The sequence below is a fragment of the Pelophylax lessonae genome, assembly GCF_965119305.1.
Source record: "Pelophylax lessonae genome assembly, chromosome: 12".
NCBI lineage: Eukaryota > Metazoa > Chordata > Amphibia > Anura > Ranidae > Pelophylax > Pelophylax lessonae.
This window is the reverse complement of record NC_138779.1, coordinates 116,427,441-116,453,786: the sequence shown is the minus strand read 5'-3', so window position 1 is coordinate 116,453,786 and position 26,346 is coordinate 116,427,441. Positions and strand designations below refer to the sequence as shown.

The 26,346-nt window shown below is 44.9% G+C and overlaps 1 protein-coding gene across 2 annotated transcripts in view; it reads left to right on the top strand.

Moving 5' to 3' along the window:
* Positions 1-282: 282 nt before the first annotated feature.
* Positions 283-26,346, top strand: part of LOC309568522 (C-Jun-amino-terminal kinase-interacting protein 4-like) — a 203,620-nt gene continuing 177,556 nt past the window's right edge. For both annotated transcript variants that reach the window (XM_082274207.1, XM_082274206.1), the window contains exons 1-2: positions 283-702; positions 4,118-4,492. In XM_082274207.1, coding sequence (XP_082130333.1) covers positions 4,148-4,492 — 345 coding nt within the window. In that variant the 5' untranslated portion in view covers positions 283-702; positions 4,118-4,147. The remainder of the gene's footprint in view (positions 703-4,117; positions 4,493-26,346) is intronic.

The following is a 26,346-nucleotide window of genomic DNA, read 5'->3' as shown; positions in this document are numbered from 1 at the left end:
CCGGGAAAGGTTAGCAGGAGGACGGCATCGGCCCACTCCGCTCCTCAGGTGTCCAATGCCAATGGCGGGTCACGTGGGACACGGCCGTCACATGACTCTCCCAGAAGGTAGGCTCTGACTCCTCCCATCACCTCCTAGACTCCGCACAGCTCAGGAAGCCACTTGTCATTTCCAACCTGGAGGATCCCGCTATTGGTCAATACCTTCCTGATACCCTCTGCTGATTGGTCCGTGCTGCTGCTACTCATCTGGAGGATTCCGCCTCTTTCCTTCCCTCCCCGATCAGGGACTCCTGTAAGTTAGAGCGTAGTGTCACAGGATCTGCAGAGCCCGGCGGGGATCGGGGACCGGGGGATCGGGACAGGAGGGGGGAGCTGTGTCCTCCATGGCTGCCCGGAGCTATCACACATTTCCCAATTCTCATTGTCCGATCATGGGGAACCTACCGGAGATGTGCTGAGCCGGCGAAACTTTACAAGGAAGCTGCTGTATGTATAGAGAGGATCGTCCGACAGACAGGGATCAGCTGTCATTGCTGGGATCGTCCGATCTCCCTGCACAGAACAATGCTGGACACTCATACACCGATATGATCATCTATGGACACCTCAGCCAATACAACCACAGACATTCAGAGGGATCGCCATCGATGTGGAATTTTGTGGATGATTCTGATCGCTCAGAGTACCAATCCTAACCCAGGTCATTGATGTGCTCAACTATCACAGATCGTTCATGTGTGTGGCTGATCAGTCATTTCTTTTCAGTATGGATTCACCCATCGTGAGAGTTCACCAATACGCCATGCATTGCGTCTTTCAATGGCATGTGTGTGATCGCCCGTACCTAGCCCGCCGCCCGTACTTAGATCGCCCGTACCTAGCCCGCCGCCCGTACCTAGCCCGCCCGTACCTAGATCGCCCGTACCTAGATTGCCCGTACCTAGCCCGCCGCCCGTACCTAGCCCGCCCGTACCTAGATCGCCCGTACCTAGATCGCCCGTACCTAGCCCGCCCGTACCTAGATCGCCCGTACCTAGATCCCCTGTACCTAGCCCATCCGTACCTAGATTCCCCGTACCTAGATTCCCCGTACCTAGATTCCCCGTACCTAGCCCGCCCGTACCTAGATTGCCCGTACCTAGCCCGCCCGTATCTAGATCACCCGTTCCTAGATTGCCCATACCCAGCCCGCCTGTACCTAGCCCCGCCCATACCTAGATCGCCCATACCTAGCCCACCTGTACCTAGATCACCCCGTACCTAGATCGCCCGTACCTAGCCCGCCCATACTTGGATCGCCTGTACCTAGCCCACCTTTACCTAGCCCCGCCCGTACCTAGATCGCCCATACCTAGCCCACCCCGTACCTAGATCCCCCGTACCTAGATCCCCCGTACCTAGATTGCCCGTACCTAGCCCGCCCGTACCTAGATTGCCCGTACCTAGCCCACTTGTACCTAGATCACCCCGTACCTAGATTCCCCGTACCTAGATCCCCCGTACCTAGATTGCCCGTACCTAGCCCGCCCTTGTCTAGATTGCCCGTACCTAGCCCGCCCGTATCTAGATTGCCCGTACCTAGCCCGCCCGTACCTAGATTGCCCATACCCAGCCCGCCTGTACCTAGCCCCGCCCGTACCTAGATCGCCCATACCTAGCCCACCTGTACCTAGATCACCCCGTACCTAGATCGCCCCGTACCTAGATCACTCATATTGCTGCGTGTATGGCCGACTTGATTGGTATACTTTCTTCTCGCTTGCTAAAAATACAGACGCTAACGTTAGTGTGCATTGTTTGGCGCGTTTCACTAGCATTTAAGGCACATTAAAGTCGCACCCTAGAAACCCTACATGCGTTTTTTTTACGTATAATAAAGGCGCATTAAAAATGCACCCGGAATGCCTAATTTTTTTTTACGTCCCGATAATATGATCCTAACGCACCGCAAAGGTCCTATAAAGGAGCTGCAGATGCGTCCAGGCACGTTTATGGCATGTTACAATAGACATGAATGGAAGTAGCGGAGAGCTTTAACTGCTTCCAAACTTCACATGAAGCTTCATTTTTAAAGCGCAGCGACGCAAACGTTTCATGTTTTGATAATGGGAACCGCTCTGTGCACTGTCCATAGTATGATTGGACATCTGAGGAGCACTAACACATCTGGAACATCTGATTTTAATGCCACTGTGATCAGGGCCTTGTATTGTTTCTTTCACGCTCTATATACTTGGTGCCCAACCTGTGGAACAGGGGGTGCATGCGGCCCTTTGGCATTTTTTTGTGCAGACACTGATCTGGGATTCCCTATTGCCATGTTATAGCAGTGATCTCCAGCAGTTTCATGTCATGTGTCACCAGTCTATGGCTCTGTCGAAGCATGTTTCCAGTCTCCAACCAGTCCTATATCAGTCTCCAGCAGCATGTGCATATTCTCTAACCATCTGTTGTAGAATACCCACAATTTCTGACCATCATGTCCATTGTCTCTGACCATCTCTTGTACGATGTCCGTTGTCTCTGACCATCTCTTGTACGATGTCCGTTGTCTCTGACCATCTCTTGTACGATGTCCGTTGTCTCTGACCATCTCTTGTACGATGTCCGTTGTCTCTGGCCAGCTCTTGTACGGTGTCCGTTGTCTCTGACCATCTCTTGTACCATGTCCGTTGTCTCTGACCATCTCTTTACGATGTCCGTTGTCTCTGACCATCTCTTGTACGATGTCCGTTGTCTCTGGCCAGCTCTTGTACGATGTCCGTTGTCTCTGGCCAGCTCTTGTACGATGTCCGTTGTCTCTGGCCAGCTCTTGTACGATGTCCGTTGTCTCTGGCCAGCTCTTGTACGATGTCCGTTGTCTCTGGCCAGCTCTTGTACGATGTCCGTTGTCTCTGACCATCTCTTTACGATGTCCGTTGTCTCTGACCATCTCTTGTACGATGTCCGTTGTCTCTGGCCAGCTCTTGTGCGATGTCCGTTGTCTCTGGCCAGCTCTTGTGCGATGTCCGTTGTCTCTGACCATCTCTTGTGCGATGTCCGTTGTCTCTGACCATCTCTTGTGCGATGTCCGTTGTCTCTGACCATCTCTTGTGCGATGTCCGTTGTCTCTGACCATCTCTTGTGCGATGTCCGTTGTCTCTGGCCATCTCCCATGTTGCATTCGCAGTCTCTGTCTCTCGTGTGGAGTCCGCAGTCTGACCGTCTCCCGTGTCGCGCCTGCAGTCTCTGACCGTCTCCCGTGTCGCGCCTGCAGTCTCTGACCTTCTCCCGTGTTGCGCCTGCAGTCTCTGACTGTGTCCCTTGTTGTGTCCGAAGTCTACAAGCATCTCTTGCATGGTTTCCCCTGTTTCTTTCCATCTCCTGTGTCATGTCCGCAGTCTCTGACCATCTCTTGCATCATACCCATAGTCCTTGACTATATCCTGTTGTGAGTCTGCCGTCTCTGATAATGAATATTCACTGAATTTAATGTGTAACCTTTTGGTGATGTCAGGAGCCACACTCAAGACTCATCATATCAAGAAAGTTGACCTCCCCTGCAGTAGATGTTTTTTTTATCTCTGTAGGGAATGTATAGCACACCTGATGGGAAGTTCTGGAATGTCTGTTATAATGACAGTATACAGTGCAATTAATATTGATTGGTTGACATCCGGTTTGACAAAACCATCAAATCTGACATCGATCGAGTGAGATAAAAAAAACATCATGGCTGAGCGATGAGGGACAGATAATGACGGTTTCACCTGACCCAAGTCAAACAGTTGTGGTAGAACAAAGAACAGTTGTACAGGGTTGGTCGATAGGTTTTTTTTTTTTTTTTTTTTGTACCCTTGTGAATCACTTTTTACCAATCTGCAAGAACGCCATTGATCGACCCTGTACTATTGAGTTTTTTTGTTTTCTGCCACAGCTGATTGACTTAGATCAATTGAAACCATCACTATCTGGCACTCATCGATCGGCCGTGCCATTTGTTTTTTTTGTCTCAATAAGTGCCCAATCTGATAGTTTTGTAGACGCGGTTGTCGATCGTTCAGTTCTCTGGCACAGTGTATGGCCACTATTTGAAAGTTGTTTATACACTGACTGACTGTATATTTCTATGACAGGGGATCACACAGTGGCTGCATGAAGCTTCAATGCCCAGGGAATCTTCATCGGAATTGCGGCTAACCATGGATGATAAACTGGAGGAGATCTTTATGGATGATATGGAGGGAGAAAACTCCTTAGAAGTTTATGATGAGATGGTCACGGCCCTGGCCAGTAGTATTTATTCTGAGCTGGAGAAACTGGTAGCAGCTTATGGACAAGAGGCGGTCACAGGACTGATGCCACTCATGGTGTCGGTGTTGGAAAGTTTGGAATCCACGTCTGGCAGGGCTCGGGAAAGAGACGACCAACTGGAGCTACTGCAGGAAGATAATCAGAGGCTGCTGATCCAATATGAAAGGGAACGTGACGGAAGGAAACGAGCTGAAGAGGTAAGAGTCCTCTATAAATCTAAACATTGCTCTATCCACTTGACCTCCAAGGTTTTATCCCCTACATGACCAGCAAAGTATTTTATCACCACTGGGTTTTTTTATTTTTTGCTCTTTAAACAAAAAATACTGCAAATTTGAACAAAATGTGTTTTTCGTAGTTTCTGTTAAAAAAATTTGCAAACAAATACCGTAATCTTTCTTCATAAAATTTTGGTCAAATGTTTTCTGCTACATTTCTTTGGTAAAAATAACCCAAATCAGTATATTATTTAGTCTGTGTGAAAGAGGCTACAAACGATGGTATGTATATCTGAAAATTGATCAATACTGAAATACTGACTGCCTATGTCATTTCTTGAGGCCCTAAAATGCCAGGACAATACAAAAGACCCCTTTTTGAAATGTAGAACATCCAAGTAAGTAAAAGGCAATGAGACGTTTTTTTAAAGTTGTACATTTTTGTCTCCATTTTTGGGAAACTAAAAATTAAAAAAATTATCAAATGTTTTTATTTTAATTTTTTTACTTACTGTCACCAGTGCAGTACAGTGTCATCATATGATGGTGGTGTTTAGGGGATACTGACTGATCTGATGACATTATGTTAAAAAAAAAAAAAAAAAAAAAAAGGGATTTTTTTATTCAGTAACATTTGTGTTTTCTTTTTTTTTAACACACACACACACACATATATATTCCCCGGCAAACACCCCCCCCCCCCCCACTATGGTGACAATGAACTGCTCTTATGAGAGTATTTTAGAATATATTATATATATTCTAAAATACTCTAATAAGAGCAGTTCATTGTCACCATAGTGGGGGGGGGGGGGGGGGAGGTGTTTGCCAGGGAATTATTTTTTTTATTTTTACACTGATTTCTTGTTAACAGTGATGATCAATGTAACAGCAATCGTTTGAACTGTCATGAATGGCTTTCATTCATGTCTTGTTTACTATTTTGATGCAGTGATTGGCCCACAGCTATCACATGGTACAGGGTTCTGTGATTATCCCAGGTACAATGTGATCACACACTGTAGTAAACTATGAAGTCACAAATGGATTCCATTCATGACTGCTACTTGTCATGTGATTGCTTAGCGATCACGTGTTATTTGAGCTGCCCATAGTGGCACTGCAATCCACTGTGTCCAGCGATCTGCTGTGCACCGCAGAGAGGCATGCAGTGCACATGTTCACTGCGACGTACGGGTTTGCTGCAATGTCTGGGGGTGTCGTCCCCCAGCAGTATATGTGCTGTTGGCAGTTGCCAAAAAATTTAAGTGTATCTAAAACCAAGAACCTAAATTGATAGTATTGCAGCAAGGGGTGAGCTCAGGTATGTTTGTATCCTAGTGTGAACCCACGTGAGTGAGTCTACCAGGAAGCTGTCACCTGTACTGGGCCAATCATCTGTGGCAGAGGCATTCCTCGCCTCGCAGCCACACATATACACATCCCTCGTATACGTGCGAAGAATGCCCCTGCCACAGACTGGCCCAGTGCAGGTGACACACCTGAGCGCATCACTTAACTTACTTCCTATCTAATGGTTACAACCCTACTGAGCTGCGTTGTCACTCTAGGACAGGGTGTGTGTTAGGACTACATAACACCTTCCTGACAGGAGAAGGTGTTTTGTAGCCCATAGTGATAGCTGGAAACAATACTAACACGTGAGGTATCGCCACAAACATCAGAGGGAGGAAAATCATTTTAGTGCCAGAAATCTTGTGTAACTCTAAACTGGTAACCTGTAAAGGCTTTTAAAGCATTGCCTATGGATATTTTTTTAGGTACTGTAGTTTGGCGCCGTTCTACGGGAGGAGAGTAGAAAACAAACAAGGAGCCGCACTTCTGGTTGGAGTTATACGGGAGGACACAGTTTTAAAGTGTGACACGTTTGGTATCTATTTGGTCAGCATTGCATCCTCTTTTATATTTTACCAAACAATTGGGTATTCCATTGTGATTTTGTGCATCAAAATTCATTAAAGTGTATTTCTTCTAAAACATTTGCGTTTGAAAAGCCGCTGTGCAAATATCGTTTGACATATGAATATGCAACACCCACTATTTTATTCCCTAGGGCCTCTGCTTAAACAAAAAAAATATCATGTTTGGGGGTTCTAAGTCTTTTTTTTAGCAAAACACAGATTTTTACATGTTTGATCGAAAATGTCAGAATTGGCCTGGGGCTGAAGTGGTTAAAGTAAATCTGTCATGAGAAAATACACGCGCTGCCTTTTAAACTTTTATTTTAGGTGCTTGGCTTCCTTACTGATCTAAAAAAAAAAAGTCAGAAGCCTTTAGCCTTGGGTCACACTATCGACCAGGCATTCCCTGAAGTTGCTTCAAAGTCGCTTAAAGTCGCACTCATGTCTCCTGCCAAAGTTGCACTGTAAGTTGCGTGACTTTCAGGTTGCGGCAGTGTGAACCAAGCCTAATCAACATCATTTTTTGGCAAAGTGACTCCAAACTACACATACAAAGGGTCATTGGGACAGCCATGCATCTAGCAGTTCCAGTAGGACAAGTGGGCAGCGAGTGCCTATGTGTTTCTTTTGTGGCCGATTTTTACTTTATCTTATCTTGGCTTGCATTAGTTTTCTTTTTATTCTTATTTTTCCTTTATTTTCACCTGTACTGGTCAGTAAGTCTGATATTTTTTAACTTCCTGTGTTCACCCCTGTGTGTTTTGGGAACGTATGCAGATACTCACGTCTCCCTTCACATTCCCATAATACACGAAAAATGCATTTCGCGCTTGTGGTGCAAATCATTTTTAATGGCACCAAAAAAAGCGGGCAGCAGATGCGCATTTTAGCGTGAGGCAAAATGTTTGACAAATGCGCAGAGAAAAAAAAAAAAGCAAAGCTCTGCGCCTGAAATAAAGTGCTAAAGAGCTTCTTTAGCGCATTTGTTGTTTGTAGGGCAGCCCATTCAATTGAATAGGCTGCCTTTTGTATGGCATGCAAAAATACACTATTCTAAGTGTGAATGGGGCCTAAAGCACAATTACACTCTGCAGGTTTTTTTTTTTTTATTTCTTAAATGGGTAGGAGCTTCAGAGGACGCCCTAGTGGGAGGGACGAAACGCATTAAGCCGTTGCTCGTACGTCCGACGTGACATCCAGTTCTGGTGGTTGGAGCGCAAGCGGTGAGAGCGGCGTCCACCACCCAGGAGACAGGCGCATTGAAAGCTTCTGTTTGTAAGAGTATTGTATTTTATTTAATAAATGTTTAACTTAAATACTACACTATGGAGGACCTTCTCTCTTTGTATGGCTACACCTATGGGGGAGCTGTATAGAACCTAGAGCCCCGCCATTGCCACGCATATGTGAGGGTGTACATCCCAAACCAGCCGGCATCCATCTTCCAGACCGTGAGGTGGAAGTGATACTGACGGGCTGTTTTACTCTGGTTGTCCTGTGAGTGGTGGACCAAGAGGGGAGCAGACGAGGAAGGCACAAAGCACTGATACACCTGTGTGTGGAACTGTCAGCAGTATATGTCACGTTTACACTAAGCACAGAGCACTTTGGATTTCTGAAGAGGAGATCCTTGTGGGACTATTGATTTATTGATTAATTTATTTTTTTAATCATTGTGATATGTATTTGTGGGATTGTCAGAAATATTTACCACGGAAGCACTTTGGATCTATGTGGAGGAGATCCGGATGGGATCTTTGATTTTATTAGTTGTGATTTTTAGCACATGATGATAATTTGGTAGCATATTTTATAGCAGTACAATAGTATATTTTATTTATATATGTTTGCGCATATATATATTGCACTTTAGTTTTTTCACTTTGCACATAATTTATTAAGCAGTTTATTATTATTATTATTATTATTATTATTATTATTATTATTATTATTATTATTATTTTTTTTTTTTTTCATTGAAATACATTTTTTGGACGGCTGATGTTCTCATGCTGAGTAGCGCCTTTTTTGGCCTAATCCAGCTCTAATTCTGGCAATGTCCTCGGGTCATTTGGAAAGTAGGCAAATGTTACAACTAATAATACTGAAAGGAAATCTCGCACATGTGCCTTGAATGCGTTCATTCATTTTTCGGCTAGAAAAGTAGAAATGAAATTGGAGCAGAGGATGTGGAAGTCACGAGGGATTACTTGATCCTTCGGCTGTCCTGGGCATTGCCTCAGTCCTGCTGCCAGTGCTGCTTTGCAGGATTTGTTGCCCATTTCTTAATTTTATAAAGCAGCAGGCTAAACCCAAGGAGGTAGAATTTTTGTGTTTTTTAAGTACATCTGTAATAAACTCCTCTCCAGATATAAGTTTTTAGGTTACACACAAGTCCTATGGATGATTTACCTCAGGTTCTCTGCACACAAGGAGACTGAACAATATAATAGTAGATGGGTAGGAAACTCTGCTTACAAAGTTGACAATTTCTGTTTGCTGCCTGACAGGAACCACGATAATTCATATGAAAGCGACATTAAAGTCAACATTTAGAAGCTTTGTGAAATGGTGTTGCGCAGAAATGTTGCTCTTATCCTCCTTGTGCAGTTCCCGGGTGCTATAGAGACTCTTTTGCCTGCACTCTCCTATTGGGTCTTGTGCCGAGCTGTTTGTGTCCATAGACGCACCCCAGCTCACTCCTGACACATGGCAGCAGGAGCCTATCCATGGCCTTGTTAGTGGGGCGTTTTTTTTTTTTTTTTAAGCCTAATGCAGAGAATACATTAAGGCAAAAAACATTTAGTACTTCAAGGTTTAAAAGCAAATATTTCCATTCAAATTATTGTGCCTGTGTCATCGACAGTGTGAAATATTAGGATTTCTTATACCTGGTACTATAGTGTAGTTGTGAAGCAGGCCTTATTCTCTTGCCACCCCCAACTGAACTGAAGTGGGCCTCCTTTTCCTGCCAACCCAACTGAAGCTGGCCTCCTTTTCCTGCCAACCCAACTGAAGCTGGCCTCCTTCTCCTGCCACCCCAATTGAAGCGGGCCTCCTTCTCCTGCCACCCCAATTGAAGCGGGCCTCCTTCTCCTGCCACCCCAATTGAAGCGGGCCTCCTTCTCCTGCCCCCCCAACTGAAGCGGCCCTCCTTCCCCTGCCACCCCAACTGAAGCGGCCCTCCTTCTCCTGCCACCCCAACTGAAGCGGCCCTCCTTCTCCTGCCACCCCAACTGAAGCGGCCCTCCTTCTCCTGCCACCCCAACTGAAGCGGGCCTCCTTCTCCTGCCACCCCAACTGAAGCGGGCCTCCTCCTGCCACCCCAACTGAAGCGGGCCTCCTTCTCCTGCCACCCCAACTGAAGCGGGCCTCCTTCTCCTGCCACCCCAACTGAAGCGGGCCTCCTTCTCCTGCCACCCCAACTGAAGCGGCCCTCCTTCTCCTGCCACCCCAACTGAAGCGGCCCTCCTTCTCCTGCCACCCCAACTGAAGCGGCCCTCCTTCTCCTGCCAACCCAACTGAAGCGGCCCTCCTTCTCCTGCCACCCCAACTGAAGCGGCCCTCCTTCTTCTGCCACCCCAACTGAAGGGGCCCTCCTTCTCCTGCCACCCCAACTGAAGGGGCCCTCCTTCTCCTGCCACCCCAACTGAAGCGGCTCTCCTTCTCCTGCCACCCCAACTGAAGCGGCCCTCCTTCTCCTGCCAACCCAACTGAAGCGACCCTCCTTCTCCTGCCAACCCAACTGAAGCGGCCCTCCTTCTCCTGCCACCCCAACCGAAGCGGCCCTCCTTCTCCTGCCACCCCAACCGAAGCGGCCCTCCTTCTCCTGCCACCCCAACTGAAGCGGCCCTCCTTCTCCTGCCACCCCAACTGAAGCGGCCCTCCTTCTCCTGCCACCCCAACTGAAGCGGCCCTCCTTCTCCTGCCACCCCAACTGAAGCGGACCTCCTTTTCCTGCCACCCCAACTGAAGCGGCCCTCCTTCTCCTGCCACCCCAACTGAAGCGGGCCTCCTTCTCCTGCCACCCCAACTGAAGCGGGCCTCCTTCTCCTGCCACCCCAACTGAAGCGGGCCTTGTTCGCCCGCCCTTCCTGAAATGGGTCTACTTCACCCGCCTGCCCCTTTACAAGTGGGCTACCCTGTGCCACCACCCCTCCTCAAGCGTCCCACTTCGCCGCCCACCGGTCCTCAAGCGGGCCCCCTTCGCTGCCCACCCCTCCTCAAGCGGGCCCCCTTCGCTGCCCACCCCTCCTCAAGCGGGCCCCCTTCAACCGTTACCCCTCCTCAAGCGGGCCTCCTTCTCCTGTTTTAGTCCTTTTATCTCGACTAAAAGGACCCCAAATATGTGTAGGTTATAACACATCAGTGCCATATGGTTAATAAACAAATATCAGTTTTATATTTTAAGATATTGGCCATTTTTTAGTGCTGTGAGTTTCAGCGGCTGTAATTTACAAATGAATTATTAAAACAAAGCAGCAGGAATTTTTCTTTGTCCTGCTGGTTTGCTCCCATTCACCCAACCTATAACCGAGTTATAAGTCTCTTTGGTGGGGGGACGAGTACTGACTTTTAGCCAGGCTCTCTCCTACTTCCGCAGTACGTGCCTCACCCCCTCCCGCAGCCTCCTGAGACATTACATGTCCCAGGAGGATTCCATCACCATTCATTTTGTACCATGTGAGCTCATGCATGCACAGTGAGTAACCAGCTGTGATTTCTTGGGGAGCCACAGCCAGTCTCAATATCCAAGATGGTGGCACCCGGGACACACAGTTGCTTGATAGAATTTAGTTTACAATGTTGTATTTTTTATTTTTGTATATATTTTGCTGTTTTGAAAAATATTTCTACTTTGCTGGCTGTTGTTGTATTTTTGGTATGTTCTTAGAGATATATATTAGCTGCATCCAAAATATGTGGATCTTGAAGAAGCAAGTGCCAATGCGAAACGCGTTTAGACATTATGCCATTTTGGGAACTTGATTCGTGCACCAAGTTGTCTAAATCTATATGACAGTCTGACTACTGTGTGACTTTTATTCTGGTTTAACTATGTAATAAAGATTTGTAAGCTCCTTTTTATCACATTTGTAGTGTATATTCTCCCTGTGGCACACTGTAAGTCCCGCTTTTGACTTTTTTTTTCCCTTTGTATGAGAGAGAGGGTAGTATATTGCAATGTTTAGATCAGCCTTTTTCAACCAGCGTACCCAGGCACCCTAGGGTACCATCAGGTTTCTTTAGGGGTGCCTTGGCAAAATGCCAAAAATTGCCCAATTTGTGTATGCAAGCCAGCAAATGAATAAAGCCTGCCTTTTAATTACACAAAGTCACAAGCTTTCCTTGCGCACTAGTACAATCTTCTAGCCACTGGCGTACTAACAACAGTGACGTCACCAGTTGATACAGTAAGAAGACTGTCAGGCACCTACACAGCATCCTTGTTTGCCCTTCCCCTGCCCCTCTTCATGGGGTCACAGTAGCTAAATGATGGAGAGAAACTGAGGGAGAAGAGAAACCTTGGAATAGTAGCCAGTATCAGTGTGCAAAGGTGTATTTGTTTTGGAGGAATAAATCACATCTAATGTTGGGTGTCCTGTGTGCGTTGATGTTGCTGTGATATGTAAAGCTATTAGTTTAGTTTTTTTCCATTTTAGAATGGGGTGCCTCGAGATTTGTGCATTAAAGGGTGCCTTGACTTAAAAAAGGTTGATGAACACTGGTTTCGATTGATGGGCTGGTGCCCTGAGGGGGGATTTAGGAGTGTTCCATAGAGGTGCACTGAATGGAAATTTTGGTGCCGAAATCAAAAATTCAGGATGCACGCGGCCAAAACCGAAAATTACAGTTTAAAAAAATAAATAAAAAGTATATGTGTGTGTGTGTGTGTATGTGTATATGTATGTATGTGTGTGTATATGTGTGTATGTATGTATATACACACACACACACACACACACACACACACACACACACACACACACATATACACAGTGGTGATCGAAAGTTTGGGCACCCCAGGTAAAAATGTGTGTTAATGTGCATAAAGAAATAAAAAAGCTAAGGAAAGATGGAAAAATCTCCAAAAGGCATCAAATTACAGATTAGACATTCTTATAATATGTTAGATTTTATTTCCATCATTTACACTTTCAAAATAACAGAAAACTAAAAAATGGCGTCTGCAAAAGTTTGGGCACCCTGCAGAGTTAATATCTTTTACTGCCCCCTTTGGCAAGTATCACAGCTTGTAAACGCTTTTTGTAGCCAGCCAAGAGTCTTTCAATTCTTGTTTGAGGTATCTTTGCCCATTCTTCCTTACAAAAGTCTTCCAGTTCTTTGAGATTTCTGGGCTGTCTGTCACGCACTGCTCTTTTAAGGTCTATCCATAGATTTTCAATTATGTTGAGGTCAGGAGATTGTGAAGGCCATGGCAAAACCTTCAGTTTATGCCTCTGGATGTAATCCCCCGTGGATTTTGAGGTGTGTTTAGGATCATTATCCATTTGTAGAAGCCATCATCTCTTTAACTTCAGCTTTTTCACAGATGGCATTAAGTTACCATCCAAAATTTGCTGAAATTTTATTGAATCCATTTTTCCTTCTACTCGTGAGATGTTCCCTGTGCCACTGGCTGCAATACAACCCCAAAGCATGATTGATCCACCCCCATGCTTAACAGTTGGACAGAGGTTCTTTTCATTAAATTCTGTGCCCCTTCTTCTCCAAGCGTACCTTTGCTCATTCCGGCCAAAAAGTTCAATTTTAACCTCGTCGGTCCACAGAACTTGTTTCCAAAATGCATCAGGCTTGTCAATATGTTCATTTGCAAAGTTCAAACGCTGATTTTTGTGGTGAGGACATAGAAGAGGTTTTCTTCTGATGACTCTTCCATGAAGACCATATTTGTACAAGTATTTCTTTATAGTGGAATAGTGTACCACAACTCCAGTGTCTGCCAGAAGGAGGTTAGTTACTCATAGTGCTCTGGTAATACTTTGAATTGTATGAAATGTTTATTTGTAAATCAATGTCTTTATACCTAATGTATAGTTAAAAAAATAATTAAAACCTTAATTTACAAACTTATAGTAATAATATGGGCCCAAAGCCATTATGGCTTCACTTTAACCACTTGCTGACCGCCTTGTAGCAATTTTACTGCTACAGGGCAGCAGCTGTGCACAGGATCACGTGTGTGTGTTAGTGCGTGCGCACGCGCGTGTGTGTGTATGTGTAATATATACACGTGATTCTATATTTCTGTCTGCAGGGCTGGCGGGCAGCTTCTGCTGTTATTCTTCGCAGCAGAAGCCGATCTGCGGGTGACGGGCACTCTATGTCCTCCGGCACCCACCAATCATCGGCAATACACAGAGAACTGAGATCAGCCTATGTAAACAACGCATATCTCAGTTTTGACAGGGGGGGGGGGGGGATTGATCGATCCTGTGTTCCTGCAAAACAGGGACTAGAATCCATCTCTTCCCCTAGTGAAAGCAGCACACACAGTACACAAAAACACTTGCTAGGCACACCCTTTGATTTCCCCCCCCCCATGTTTAACCCTTCCCAGCCAGTGTCATTAGTAGTGTGACAATTCATATTTTTAGCCCTAATCACTGTATTAATGTCACTGGATCCTGCAAAGTGTCCAGTTGTCCACCTCAATACTGCAGTCCTGCTAGAAGTCGCTGATCACCACCCTTACTAGTATAAAAAAGAAAATAAATAAATAGAAATTCCATAAATATTTTCCAGTTTGTAGACACTATATAAAGTTTACATAAACCAATCAATATACACTTTATTGGGATTTTTTTTTTTTTTTTTTACCAAACTATGTAGCAGAATACATATTGGCCTACATATGTAAAGATATTTGATTTTTATATTTTTTTTTTTATAGCAGAAAGTAAAAACTTTTTTATTTTTTTTTTATTTTTCGGTCAAAAAAGACAGTGGTGATCAAATACCACCAAAAGAAAGCTCTATTTATGGGGAAAAAGGGAAAAAGTAAATTTTACTTGGGGTACAGCATTGCATGACCGCGGAATTGTCGGGTAAAGTAAGGCAATGTCGTATCGCAAAAAATGGCCTGGTCATAAAGGGGGATAAATCGTACGGAGGTTAAGTGGTTAAACAGCAGGTAAAAAGTGTTCAGCAATGGTAGCAGCAGAATATACTAAGCGCGGGACTTTCCTTTGAGGTTAAATCTACCCCTTCAATATGGTCATTTGCATTGAGTCATTTTGTACTTTGCTAGAAAGTGTAAGAAGTTCCATGTTTTACATAAAGTATTATATTTACAATGGAGACCCTTGGGGCAAAATGTTTATAGTTTCAGTTCCTCATAAAGTAAAGTCAAAGTGCTGGCATCTTCCATTTTAAATCCTCTGGGGACCTTGATTTATGACAAATAAGCACAGCAGAAGACCGTATGTAAAGATGGAGCGTAATAAGGAGAAGGTAACTAGCTTAATACCAGTAGAGAAAACATGATTAATGTGTAAGGGGATGGCGGTTACTATGGGGGATATCTTCAGAATGTTGTGGTCTAGAATTGGTCACCTGAACCCCCCACAAGGTGTTCACACTATTCCATAGGCCCTCCTTCATTTGAGATGCATATTTGTACTATGCAGTGTCCTAAAATAGATGTAGTGTTAAGAAATGGTACAGAATGCATGGTTAGGGTAGATCTACAGTGGGGAAAATATTTTTTTGATCCCCTGCAGATTTTGGAGTTTGCCCACTTACAAAGAAATTAAGGGTCTATAATTTTTATCAAAGGTGTATTTTAAATGATAGTGACAGAATATCAACCAAAAATCCAAAAGAAACACATGGTACAAATGTTATAAATTGAGTTGCATTTAGGTGAATAAAATAAGTATTTGGTCTCCAAGCAAAACATGACTTAGTACTTGGTGGAGAAACCCTTGTTGGCAAATGCATAGGAAATCATTTCTTGTAGATGGTTACCAGGTTTGCAGACATCTCAGGAGGGATTTTGGTCCACTCTTCTTTATAGATCTTCTCTAAATCCTTAAGGTTTCTTGGCTGTTGCTTGGCAACTCAAAGTTGAAGCTCCCTCCATACATTTTCTATAGGATTAAGGTCTGGAGACTGGTTAGGCCACTCCGTGATCTTAATGTGCTTCTTCTTGAGCCACTCCTTTGTTACCTTGTCAATATGTTTTGGGTCATTGACATGCTAGAAGACCCATCCACAACCCATCTTCAGTGTTCTGGCTGAGGGAAGAAGGTTCTCATCCAATATTTTACAGTACATGGCCCCATCCATTGGCCCCTTATTGTGGCAAAGTCAACCTGTACCTTTAGCAGAGAAACCGCCCCAAAGCATAATGTTTCCACCTCCGTGCTTGACTGTAGGAATGGTGTTCTTAGGGTCATAGTCAGCATTTTCCTTCTTTCAAACGTGAGTCCAGTAAATGTCAAAGAGATCAATTTTGGTCTCATCTAACCACAGCACTTTCTCCCAATCCTACTCTGAATCATTTAGGTGTTCATTGGCAAACTTCAGACAGGTTTGTACATGTGCCTTCTTGAGGAGGGGGGACCTTGCGGGTGCTGCAGGATTTCAATCCATGGTGGCATATTATGCTACCAATGGTTTTGTTTGGTGACTGTGGTCCCAACTGCCTTGAGATCATACACAAGCTCTTCCTGTGTAGTTCTGGGCCTATCCCTCACTTTTCTCATGAAAATCCGTACCCCATGAGGCAAAATCTTGCATGGAGCTCCAGACTGAGGGCGATTTGATGATTATTTTGTATTTCTTCCATTTGGAAATAATCGCTCCAACAGTCGTCTTTTTCTCACCAAGCTTCTTGCTGATGGTCTTGCAGCCCTTTCCAGCCTTCTGCAAGTCTACAATCTTATCCCTGACGTCCTTTGACAGCTTTTTGGTTTTGCCCACGTTGGTGAGGTTTGAATGGAAGAAAGAGACTCTGTGGACCGGTGCCTTTTTATACATAACAAATTATCGTTAGGAGGTCATATGGACTGGGTAATGTGTTAGGCACAAAAGGATGCCATATCGTTTAATGGAAATTTAAGTGATCAACCTACAGAGGGCTGAGTTCAAAGACACCCCGAAAATCAAAGTGAAAAAATGATGCGGCAGGCTAGTCCATTTTGCTGAAATTTCATTGCAGCAACAAATAATGGTACCCCGTTATTTTTTATGTTCCCCACGTGTTTGTATGCATGCCTGACAATGTCGGGGCATGCTCCTAATGAGACAACGGATGGTGTCCTGGGGTATTTCTTCCCAGATCTTGACCAGGGCATCACTGAGCTCCTGAACAGAGGTGCAACCTGGCGGCATCGGATGGACCGAAACCTGATGTCTCAGAGGTGTTCTATTGGATTTAGGTCAGGTGAGTGTGGGGACCCTTCAATGGTATTCCTTCATTTTCCACGAACTGGCTGCATACTCTTGCCACATGAGGCTGGGCTTTGTCGTGCACCAGGAGGAACCCAGGACCCACTGCACCAGCATAGGGTTTGACAATGGGTCTAAGAACTTTATCCCGATACCTTATGGCAGTCAGGGTGCCTTTGTCTAGCCTGTAGAGGTCTGTGCGTTCCTTCATGGATATGCCTCTCCAGATTACAGGCAGCATAACGTGCTCGATGGCTTCTCCTGACCCTTTCACATCTGTCAAATGTGCTCAGGGTGAACCTGCACTCATCTGTGAAAAGCACAGGGCCAGTGGTGGACCTGCCAAATTCTGGTGTTTAATGGAAAATGCCAAACAAGATCCACGGTGCTTGGCGGCCGCGATTGCTCCCCGTGGAGACAGAATAGCAGTCTACCGTTGTAAACATGGCAGATCGCTGATCCAGCAGCAATGAACGCAGGGCTCCTGTGTTCCTCCTATTTAGGTACACAAGTCCCTGTGTTCATTCCATAAGTACATCCCCCACACAGCTAGAAAGCACCCCCTAGGAACACATTTAACCCTTTGATCGCCCCTGGTGTTAACCCCTTCCCTGCCAGTGTCATTAGTACAGTAACAGCACATATTTTTAGCACTGATTACTGTAGTAATGTCACCGGTCCCCCCCCAAAAGTGGCAAAAATGTCAGGTGTCCAATCTGTTCGCCACAATGTCACAGTCTCGCTTAAAATCGCTGATCACTGCCATTACTAGTAAAAAAAATAAAAATGACATAACTCTTTAGTTTGTAGACGCGATAACGTTTGCGCAAACCAATCAATATACTCTTATTGGAATTTTGTTTTTTTACCAAACATATGTAGCAAAATACATATTGGCCTAAAATGATAAAAAATTTGATTTGTACATTTTTTTTTTTATTGGGAATGTTCTATAGCAGAAAGTAAAAATGTTTTTTTTTTTTTTTTCAGAATTATCGCTATTTTTTTGTTTTATAGAGCAAAAAATAAAAATCGCAGAGGTGATAAAATACCACCAAAATAAAGCTCTCTATTTGTGAGGAAAAAGGACATCAATTTTATTTGGGTACAGTGTCGTACGACCGCACAATTATTAGTTAAAGTAATGCAGTGTCGAATCGCAAAAAATGGCCATTAAAGCGGAGTTCCACTGGCTTTTGTGTTTATTAAAAGTCAGCAGCTACAAAAAGTGTAGCTGCTGACTTTTAATAAATACATACTCACCTGCCCCAGGATCCAGCAATGCAGCCGGGGGGAGCCTCGGTTCTCTCTGTCTTCTCCTCACACCACTGGCATCTGTGTGGCATGTGTGGGCACCTGGCTGTGTCAGCTTGCGGCTTCACAGCCGGGTGCGCACTGCGCATGAGCGTGTGACTGGCCAGGCAATCTTCTGGGACCTGTGACGTGTCCTAGAAGATTGCAGGGAGAGAGGGGGAGAGGAGAACTTCTGCCCAAGCCGCCTAGGTGGTCCAAGCGGAAGTGGGAGCGGGTACCTGTCAAAACTAGGTACCCGCTCCCCTTAAAAAAATGACATGCCAAATGTGGCATGTCAGGGGTCGGGACCACTTAAAGCGGAAGTTCCACTTTTGAGTGGCACTCCGCTTTAAGGGGGAAAACCTTCTGGTCCAGAAGTGGTAAGTTCTCTTTCCTCCCCCCTGCCCACAAAAACCTAAAACAAGTCAGAGGTCTTGGCTCCGTGACCATTCACATAGCATAGAGCAGGTCATGCAGTGGGCAGCCCCACAGTAAACATGCAGGTCCTGGGGACCCAAAGACCAGCAAGGAACTGGTTGGGGTGAGCACAGCGCTAGACCCCTGGACAGGTATCCTTTTTAGTAAAAGTCAGCAGCTACAATATTTGTAGCTGCTGACTTTAAATCTTTTTCCAAACAGGGCAAAGAACCATTTTTAACTGGAATACCAGTTTTGGTTGGACTGACTATCTCATTTTTGCAGTAGTTTAATAGAATCAAGGCTGCCAATGGAGATAAATCAAGTGACATTGTACTGTGTTGCTTTTTTGGGGATTTTTTCGGTTTTACTTCCTCTTGCAACGAACATGAAAATGGAAAATGTATTCATGTTGAACAACTGTTACACTCGGTGTGTTCTGCCCAGCCTCCCACTCACAGTACAGCTAAAATTAGACTCTGAAATATTTTCATGTTGCTTATGTTACAGACTATTGACAGGTTCACCAGTAGTGTCAACAATCTGAATAAAAGCTGAACTCTGGGGAACTGAAATGACTACTCCTGCAGTGGCCCCCATTGCACTGCAAGGGTAAATGCTTGTTTTTCTTGGGACCAGGTAGAAAGGATTTTACTTGCCTTATATACTCGAGTATAAGTCGACCCGAATATAAGCCGAGACCCCTAATTTTACCACAAAAGAGTGGGAAAACTTATTGACTCGAGTATAAGCTTAGGGTGGGAAATGCAGCAGCTACTGGACCCAACTGGACCACCACGAGACACAAAACAGGGGCTGCGGGCATGGTACAGGAGATGGCGCAGGTCATAGTATAGGCATTGCACAGGTCATGGTAAGGGCATGGCACAGGTCAGGGCACAGGTGATGGTACAGGCATGGCACAGGTGATGGTACAGGCATGGCACAGGTGATGGTACAGGCATGTCACAGGTGATGGTACAGGCATGTCACAGGTCATGGTACAGGTGATGGTATAGGCATGGCACAGGTGATGGTATAGGCATGGCACAGGTGATGGTATAGGCATGGCACAGGTGATGGTATAGGCATGGCACAGGTGATGGTACAGGCATGGCACAGTAGGTACAGGCATGGCACAGTATGTACAGGCATGGCACAGGAGAGGCAGTGCTGCGGGCATGGTACAGGAGAATGTCCTGTACCATGCCCGCAGCTCTGCATGAGGAAATGCAGGGGCTGCGGAGGAGTCTCACTTACCTGTCTGTGAGGCGTCTTTGATTTAAAAATCGCGCCAGATGGCGCCAATACGTCACCGCAAATGCGCCGCCGATGCTCGGGAAAGCCCGAACACGTTCGGCTATTCCCGGGCATGCGGCACATGCGCAGTGACATGTCGCCGAGCGGCGCCATTTTTAAAAAGACACTGAAGCCAGTGACTCGAGTATAAGCCGAGGGGGGCATTTTCAGCATGATAAAACATGCTGAAAAACTTGGCTTATACTCGAGTATATACGTTATCTCTTTTTATCCCTCGCTTCCCATCGGCTGACGCTCTCCTCTTCTCTTCAACACTCCGGGTTGTGGGCAGGCCCCTGGTGTCCTTACTTACAACAGTGGACTGTTGGTCCTTCATTGTATGTGGTGACACCACAGCTGTGACCAGCGAATGGAGCGCAGAAGAGAAGATATTTAGAGGTACTTTAGGGCTGGGCGATATGGCTGAAAACTGTATCACGATATCAGTGTTTCATATCGGTCGATATCGATAATTATTGATATTTTTTATTACCCATTTAAAATAAGGACCAGGAGAAAAATGTTACATTTAAACATTTTTTATTTTAAACTTAACCTTCCTCTTTTGGTAACCTAGCAACTAGGGCTGGGCGGGGAGGAGAGCTCACTGTGTGGAGGGAGGACTGAGGAGGAGAAGCGCTGTATATGTGTGTCTGACACTCTGACGGACCAGGACCACCGCCGCACCTGGATGTGACGTCAGCTGCGGGCTGTACAGGGGCTGCGCTGTGATGGGTACAGAGAACAGAACTCCCCAGTAACCGGCCACCTTTTTTAGTTTAAATTGAAAGTACTATTTCTTTGTTTTTTTCGCCTTTTTCCGCTTGTGCAGCCAGCCCCCGCGTAACAATTATAGATAACCTATATGGTTCTTTCATCCGAGGTTGCCGCTTGCTATACAGAAGACATTTTTTTCCTCCTTCATAATTCTGACCTTTTTAAAATCCCAGAAGAGCGCAGAAGCGTTCTCCCATTTAAATGATGAAATTCAAATCTGCGGCCGGCCGGCGGCTGATGGACAGAGAGGGGGGGGTAGACTAGGGCCGAACTCCCCAGTAACGGACCACCGCCGCGCCTGGATGTGACGTCAGCTGCGGGCGGTGCGTCTTTACAGGGACTGCGGCGCGCTGTGATAGGTACAGAGAACTCCCCGGCCTGGATGTGACGTCAGCTGCCGGGAGAGGAAACGGGCGGTGCGTCTGTACAGGCCAGGGGCTGTGATAGGATAGTACTTATCCAATCCCAGCAGCTGACTGACGTCACATCCAGGCCGGGGAGTTCTCTGTACCTATCACAGCGCGCCGCAGCCCCTGTACAGACGCACCGCCCGCAGCTGACGTCACATCCAGGCGCGGCGGTGGTCCGTTACTGGGGAGTTCGGTACCTGTGCGGCGGAAAAAGGCGAAAAAAAACATAGTACTTTAAAGTTGTAATATCGAACGTTTTATCGTTCTATTTTTTTATTGCCATCGACCACGTGACTATCGCGATACATATCGGTATCGTTTTATCGCCCAGCCCTAGTTGGGATAAAGTAAAAAAAAGGTACTTCATTTTGGTACCCTAGGCCAGTGTTTCTCAAACTTTTTTTAGTCAAAGCACCCTTTACAATTCTCCACAATCTTTAGGCACCCCATTCTAAAATGGCAAAAATGAAACTAAGTTTTAGATAATGCAGCAACATCCACAAACGTAGGACAGCCAGCGTTAGGGGTGATTTATTCTTCCAAGCAAATATACCTTTGCACGCTGGTACTGACTGGTATTCCGGTGTTTCTTCTCCCTCAGTTCCTCCAGTTAATGTGACCCTCAGAGCTGATGGAAGGGGGCTGGGGAGGATCAAACAAGGATGCTGTGCAGGTACCTGACGTCCTCTTTATCAACCAGTGGTGGTTGTTAGGTTGCCGACCGCTAAAAGGTTGTAATGGTGCACAATGAAAACCTGTGGCTTTGTGTAATTAAAAGGATGGCTTGATATACCCACTAGCTTGTATATGATTTTTGGGGCAATTTCTAGGGATTTTGCCAAGGCACCCTGGTTGAAAAATTAGGCAATGTGATTTAGGTCAGCAAATGTTTTTCTTTTTGTGCTAGGTAATTCATATGAAAATGGCCTATATGAGTAGGCCTAGGTCCATAAGGACACCTTCTGTTTCCCGCTCCCATTGCATGTTTTGTTATAAATATATCTACCACTGCACCTGAAGTCAGGCACAGACCCAATTTCATCTAGACCCCAAACCTTCCAGTTTGCCACTAAGATGGCTTATTGCATTTGGTGGCCCATAGGAGGGCTTTGGGTTGGGAGGAGGTGGGATAAACCTTGTCTATGGATTTTGTGGTTGATATTTGGATATGGATCAGAGGGGTGGGGGGAGGGCAGCAGTTTGGGCCAGGCAGGGCTCTATTACATTGCAGGCTGCTGTCAGTCTAACACTAGGAGCTTTCCCACAGGAGGCCAGAGCAGAGACATCATTTTATCTTTATACTGCTGTCCAGTCTTGAGACTGTGGCTGTTTAGGTGATCAGGTTGTATTGTCTGTAGCAGAGAAAGTTGACCCCATTTCTCTGGCCGTGCAGTGTGCCAAGGGTGTTTACATCACAAAACCGGCTGGACAGAATTGCAGATCTTTCAGCATGTAAAACAGACTAACTGTATTTAGCAGTTTGGCTGATGTTCTACTTGACCTCAAAACCTAATTAAAGTCATGAAAATAGCAATGCAGGTAAAAAGACTTTATATAACAACATCCATTTTTATAGTCTTGCCTCTAGTTGTGCAGTGTGTTGAAATATGACTGTGCAGTCTATAAAAGAGCAGAATTGGACCCAGTGCACACATTAATCAGCACTCCATAAGGCCAGGCATTGATTCAAATCTCGACCAGTTCAGCAGGAGCTGGCCAAAATTCAAACCATGTATTGGCAGGCTGAATGTACCAAGTTGATCGATTGATCAACTTTGGTACAACCAGCCTGGCAGATTTTACATGCGATTATCGCTAGCGGCTGGTATAGCTGCTAGCAATAATCACTGTCTAAGCCATTGTATTTTCCTGGGGAAGGGGGGTGTATGGAGTAAGCCTTCCCCCACTGGCAGAATAGAATGGCTTGGCGGGAGGGATTCCCCCATCAACACTGACACGTGGTTGCAGGAAAGAAATTTGCTCCATGCATGGGTTGCTTAACAGAATTGGTTTAACACGGGGGTCTCAAACTGGTGGCCCTCCAGCTGTTGCAGAACCACAATTCCCATGAGGCATTGCAAGGCTGACAGTTGTAAGCAAGACTCCCAGAGGCAGAGACATGATGGGACTTGTAGTTCCGCAACAGCCTGGGGGCTGTCAGTTTGAGATCCTGGTCTAACACCTCTCCTCCTTCTCTGTAATACCAGTCTAGTGAGGACACCTGTGATGAGGGTGTGGCTGTTACTCAGCTCTGCTGACTCAAAGCACTGGAAAGTGGGAGCAGCATTTTTACTGATCTAAAATGGTATTTTAAGAAATTTTTAATCAGAAACCTGTCACAAATCACAACATGCATGTACAAAATACATACATCCCTAATGTGTACATCAAGGTAATATTTCCAGTCTAACTGGGATTTTTGAAGATCTTGTTTTTCTCTAATTACCTTAAAATGATCATTTACAATGATAGACCTATATGTATTTTATAACAAAAATAAATACTTTGTTCTTTCTACTTCTCTTGCACTGGCCCCATAGAAGTCAGTCTGACAATATATAAAACAATTGATGTTTTTGGGTTTCCATAAGGTCTCTTTTGTCTATCTAGGAACTCCCTTTATACAAGTTCCCAGTGCCTCTGACTTTACCGTGATAGTCCTTCTTACAATTATTGAATCTTTGTGTAGGTTGTGAAATACAGGGCTTGACAAATCCCTGGGCTCCGCTTGCCTACCTGTGGGCCTGGGATCCGCATAGCAGTTTCCTCTGGGTAGAGTGGGGAGAGCAGACACACATTCGCTCTCCTCCCCTTCTTGTTGTTCAACCATTAAATTGATGACTCCTTTAATGGTTGGCTTTTTTAAAGCACCGCACATGGAAAATATAGGGTACGAACATGTTTAACTACATACTGCCCGCCCACCGTCAAATGACGGCGGATCGGTGCAGCTATTGTTCTGGGACACCGTCATATGATGGCGCACCAGACTTGCCTCTCTCGCGCACCCGCGGGGGCGTGCAGTGCGGCGATCATGGCCATGCCGTGTTGCTAGGACATAACGCGACCCCAATCTTGGTAAAGAGCCAATGGCATGGCTCTATACCCATGTGATTGGCTGTGTCCAATCACAGCCGGTCACATGTAAATGAGGAAGTGCCGTTTATCGGCTCTCCTCACCTCACACTGTCAGAGTATGTGGCGAGGAGAGATGATCAGCGGGTCTTCCTCACAGGGGAGACTAGGACAGGTAATCAGGGCACTGATCATCAGTGCCCTGATTACAGAAATGTGAAAAGCAGTGCCAATAGGTGTCCACCATCAGTGCCCATAGTGCTGCCAGTCAGTGCCCATCAATGCCTGTTCATCTGTGCTGCCCATCAGTGCTGCAGTGCCACCTATCAGTGCCCATCAGTGCGGCATATTGGTACCTCCTCATCAGTGCAGCCTATCAGTGCCACCTCATCAGCGCACATCAGCGAAGGAGAAAAATTATTTATTTTCAAAATGTACTCACAGAAAATAAGAAAAACTTTTTTTTTTTTTTCAAAATTTTCTGTCTAATCTTCTTTTTTTTTTTTTTTTTTTTTTTTTTTGTAAGAAATAATAAACCCAGCGGTGATTAAATTACCACCAAAAGAATGCTCTATTTGTGTGAAAAAAATGATAAAATTGTTATATAGGTACAGTGTAGCATGATCGTGCACTTTTCATTCAAAGTGTGACAGTGCTGAAAGCTGAAAATTGGCCTGGGCAGGAAGGGGGTGAAAGTGCCCTGTATTGAAGTGGTTAATGTTCGACATTTTGGGTATCTATTTACTCAGTGCAACCTCAGCTTTTATATTTTACCAAAAAACTGGGTAATTTATTGCATTTTTGTGCTTACTAAAATTAAATTTTTAATGTGTTTTTTTTTTTTTAACTGAGACTTTGCGGTAATATCGTGTGACATAAAAAAATGGGTATCTGCTTTCAGAAAATATATAATGTTTGGGGGTTTTATGTAATCTTCAGGCCTAAAATGATTTTTAAATGTGTGCAAAAAAGGGATCTGGCTGTGGAAGGGTTAAAGGATATGTTCACCTTCGGGAACATGTTACACGTTCCACCCGTAAGATTTGTTGAGAAAAAAAAAAAAAAAGACTCCTAACTTTTTGAGCTGGTTTCTAGATTCAGAGCAAATTGAAGGCCCTGGTGTAATATCCTCAGTCCGTACAGGCTGTGTGAGTGTCAATGTACTGCGTTCTATAATCTTGTTACTGGGGAAGATACAGTCATGAGCTAGGACATTCACTAAGCTCCTTATTACACTTGTACTTCATTGTCTGACCGACTTGCAAGCCCAAGGGCTTTGTTTTAGAAGTTATCACCTGAAGTATCAGACTTGTGTGTATGAAAAGCAACGAGGCTCATAAAAACCTTCATATGATTAGGGTCACCATACAATCTTTATACAACCAACTATAGATTTACCAAACATTTGTATTATGAGGACCTACCTAACCTATCCATACAAGTTGTATCCAATCAGGCAGGCATTTCCACTCTGTAGGTAAAGGAGGTTGTACGATCGGATTGTTATTTTATATGCTGAAAACCTTCTAAACAAGAAATGAAAGGTAGCCAGTGCATACATCTGCTTGGTAAGAGTTTATCCTACCGGAGATTGTTTTTTTTTTTTGTCATGAGTGCGCCATGAAGATTATCTGGCCGGTCCTCCTGAATAGAAGTTTTACTGGTTGTCATCTGTTGAGTAATAGGATGAATGAATAAATAAATACATGACAGGTGTGGTGCTTACATAGGACATTTTTTAGTTCTTTAAAGGGACCCGGCCTTATTATTTGTACCTTGGTTCTATTATCCCCGGGTGTCTGCAAAGCTTTTCAGTTATTTTTTTATTAGTTCGCATTAATTTTAGTAGCAATAGAACAAAAAGCAGTTTACCAGTAAAGCTGTGTCTCTTTTCTAGAAATGAATGGAAAATGTATACAGTCATATCACCCCCTTCTATAGGGTATAATGGGAATGTATACTGTCATGTGACCACCTTCTATAGGGTATAATGGGAGATGTATACTGTCATGTGACCCCCCTTCTATAGGGTATAATATTAAATTTATACAGTCATATCACCCCCTTCTATAGGGTATAATAGGAAATTTATACAGTCATATCACCCCCTTCTATAGGGTATAATAGGAAATGTATACAGTCAAGTGACCACCTTCTATAGGGTATAATGAGAGATGTATACAGTCATATGACCCCCTTCTATAGAGTATAATAGGAAATGTAT